The sequence below is a fragment of the Lactuca saligna genome, chromosome 8 (genome assembly GCF_052625555.1).
Source record: "Lactuca saligna cultivar CGN05327 chromosome 8, ASM5262555v1, whole genome shotgun sequence".
NCBI lineage: Eukaryota > Viridiplantae > Streptophyta > Magnoliopsida > Asterales > Asteraceae > Lactuca > Lactuca saligna.
In genome coordinates this window covers 49,846,572-49,849,879 of record NC_136424.1, presented here as the reverse complement: position 1 = coordinate 49,849,879, position 3,308 = coordinate 49,846,572, and the positions used below count along the sequence as shown (strand labels likewise).

Genomic DNA, 3,308 nt, shown 5'->3' with positions numbered 1-3,308 from the left:
AAGTAAATGCATATAAGTCGAAGTTTATCTGTAAATTTTATCCTAAGAGGGTAGAAGAGATATCTTGGCCACTCGATGATTTGATTTGACTTATGTGCCGGGCCCGGTCAGAACTGAATTGATGTGTTCGATTAAGTTCTATGTCAAATAAATCGAAGATCGAGAAATCTAAATGCTAGACTAACCATTCCATAGGATTGTCAGCATGATATCTAACAGAGGACTGTACGATCCCTTATCTAAAGGACAAGATTGATTAGATCAGAGTTGACAGTGTCTTTGAGAGCTACGATTGCAAACCGTATTATACTTGTATAGTTACTAGACTTATCCAAGTGGGAGACTGTTGGAATAGTGTCTAAGGCTATAACTATATTCGGTGGTGCATGGTCCTTTTGGGTTGCCTTCACCATAGCAACTTGAAGGATGATTTGTTAAGAGAGAGTAAATATTATAAGGAATAATATTTAGCTATTTGATTAATATAAGTCATAGATTAATTGGTATTAATTTGGTGACTTAAAGAGATTAATTAAATAAGAGGGTATAAACTGTCAATTGTTTGATAGTTAGACTTTGGACTATAAATCCATTAAGATGGACTTTGGACGGTTTCTAAGAGCTTTAGGATAGCTCAAAATAGTCCATAAGGATATCTATGGAATGGATTTGGATAGCCTTAAGTGAAGATTATCCAATTAGGGTTTAGGGTGAAACCCTTAAGGAGTCTAAAGGTATAAAGAGGCCCTTGGGGTGTGGAATTCGTGTACAAGCTTTCAGAACCTAAAGAAAGGAACCTCTGGCCGAATTCCATCCCCTCTCCTCTCTCCTAAATCATCTTGCTTGCTATTGGTGTTTGTGAACCATCAGAGGAGTGACAATTGTAACTCTAGAAGCTCCAAGACAAGAAGATCAACAAGGAACTCAAAGGTATGATTCTAGATCTGTATTAATGTTATTGTTTAACCTAATTAGCCATTAGAAGTCTTGGATTCAAAAGCATGTTTGATAGAAAGCCTAGATCCAAGCAATAGGGTTTTGCATGCGCACATAGGAAAGTTCTTATGGCTAAAACCCAACAAATAAGACGATGGATCGGCGAGCGAATGTGACCCTCCTGAGTGATAGAAGGAATATACACCCCGTTGGCAATAGTATTCCATGAGGTAGAGGCAACCACTACCTCTGGGAGATCCTTGTGGCAATTCTCCAGAAAGGCTTCAAAATCCTCAGTCAGCATAGTGCTTTGATCATAAATCCCTAGCCTCCAGGAAAATTCAGCCATGCTGCATTGTCGCAGCTCCCCACCAAGAGAAAAGGAAATTATGTTGGGATGGTAGTACTCACTACCACCTTGGAATGAGATGGTAGCAAAAAACTCCCAACACAATTCAGCATAAACCGGTTCTTGTATCTTGAATAATTGTAACCAACCATCACATATGATGGTGGTATCCCCCAAGTTGCATTCCTTCACCAAATATGGTTTCAGCTCCTCTTCCAAACCAACTTTTCCAACCAATCCCAGTCCACTGTGTTGGGCAAATGAATCTCCTTCTGTTTCAACGCCTCTAATTTGTTTTTAGCTCGAGCTTGAGATGATTTGGATGTGATTTCTCGAAATGAGAGCCACGGGATGTCACCTTGGCTTCCCCCTCTTGAAGATTGCCCTCTTCTGAACATGGTATCTGCATAACAACATAAAGAAAGCACAAACAAACAATACCCATCAATTAAACTCGAATAAAACAAGGCTGTATAGACTCCTACTCGCCGAGTTCATGTCCTACTCGCCGAGTAGGATGAACTTCGGGACATAGATGTTGTCGATCATATATAGGTTCTCCAAAACACCCAATTTTGCATAGGGGTTTGTTGTATTAAGTCAAATAACCATAAATCCAAAAGAAATTCCTCCTAACATTACCTAATTCATGGCAAAATTAGAACCCTAGAATTTGAGGAAACCCCCAAATCCGAATTTGAACAAAATAGGGGAAAATCAATGATAAAGCTTGAACCTTTGATGAGTTTAAAGTGTAAAGATCATAACTTTTCCTTTGAAAGTTGAAGATTAAGCAGAAAATCGAAGAAATCACAAAGAATGCTCCAAGGAAGCTGTGCACGGTGAGTGTATGGGTTAAATGGGTGAAAACCCTTATTTTATAGATTATAAACCATCTGTGTAACTTGGCTACTCGCCGAGTAGAACTGTTGTTACGCATTTATTGGGTCATTTTGGCAGGTACTCGCCGAGTATACGTACCTACTCGGCGAGTAAACCTTGCATTGCTTGCCCTCAAACAATTATATTCTCAGAAGATTAATGTTTTTTCTCATTTTTAGCCATCCACCCCACACTCTAGGCATTGCTTGCCCTCAAACAATTATATTCTCAGAAGAAGACGAATGAAAAAATCCTAAAATAATTAAAAATAAAGTAAAGGAAAGAAAATGCAAACTTGAAACTCGGGTTGCCTCCCGAGAAGCGCTTCTTTTTAAGGAGTCATTAGCTGGACTCCTCCCCTTCTACGTGGTTGCAATCCCTTCCAGCAACAGCAACTCTTCCATGCCTTCATTCCGTGGGACTCCTTCTTCATACATTTTGACCCTATGTCCATTGACCTTGAAAGGTGTTCCATCTTTTGACGATAGCTCTATAGCACCATGTGGAAACACCATCTTCACCAGAAAAGGACCATCCCATCTTGACTTGAGTTTTCCCAAGAAAAGCTTTAGCCATGAATTAAAGAGCAACACTTTTTGGCCTTCATGAAATTCTTTATTTTGTTTTATCCTCTTGTCATGCCACATCTTGGTCTTCTTTTTATAGATCAAAGAACTAGAGTATGCATCATTTCTAAGTTCCTCAAGAGCATTCATTTGCATTAACCGCTTGCTCTTGAGCTCCTCCATGTTGAAGTTGCACATCTTTAAAGCCCAAAAAGCTTTATGCTCTATCTCCACCGGCAAATGACATTGCTTTCCATAAACTAACCTATATGGTGTAGTACCAACAGGCATTTTGAAAGCTGTACGAAAGGCTTAAAGTGCATCGTCTAGCTTATCTGACCATTCTTTGCGATTGCTCCCGACCGATTTCTCTAAGATTCGCTTTAAAGCTCGATTTGTCACTTCGGTTTGTCCACTAGTTTGTGGATGGTAGGATGTAGAAAATTTATGGGTTACCCCATATTTCCTTAGCACCTTATCTAGTTGATCATTGGAAAAATGGGTGCCTCGGTCACTTATAAGAGCTTTTGGGACTCCAATTCGTGAAAATAACTTCTTTAAAAACTGCACCACTA

At 39.4% G+C, this 3,308-nt stretch overlaps 1 protein-coding gene across 1 annotated transcript; it reads right to left on the bottom strand.

Annotated features, from left to right (window-relative positions):
* Window positions 1-2,529: 2,529 nt before the first annotated feature.
* LOC145009611 (uncharacterized) lies at window positions 2,530-3,024 on the bottom strand. Its single transcript, XM_078968272.1, has one exon. The coding sequence runs from the start codon at window positions 3,022-3,024 to the stop codon at window positions 2,530-2,532; it is 495 nt and encodes a 164-aa protein (XP_078824398.1).
* Between the last annotated feature and the right edge of the window lie 284 nt (window positions 3,025-3,308).

Bases quoted from the DNA above. Each gene is read 5' to 3' on its own strand.
- LOC145009611 (XM_078968272.1), bottom strand. From the start codon at position 3,024: ATGCCTGTTGGTACTACACCATATAGGTTAGTTTATGGAAAGCAATGT.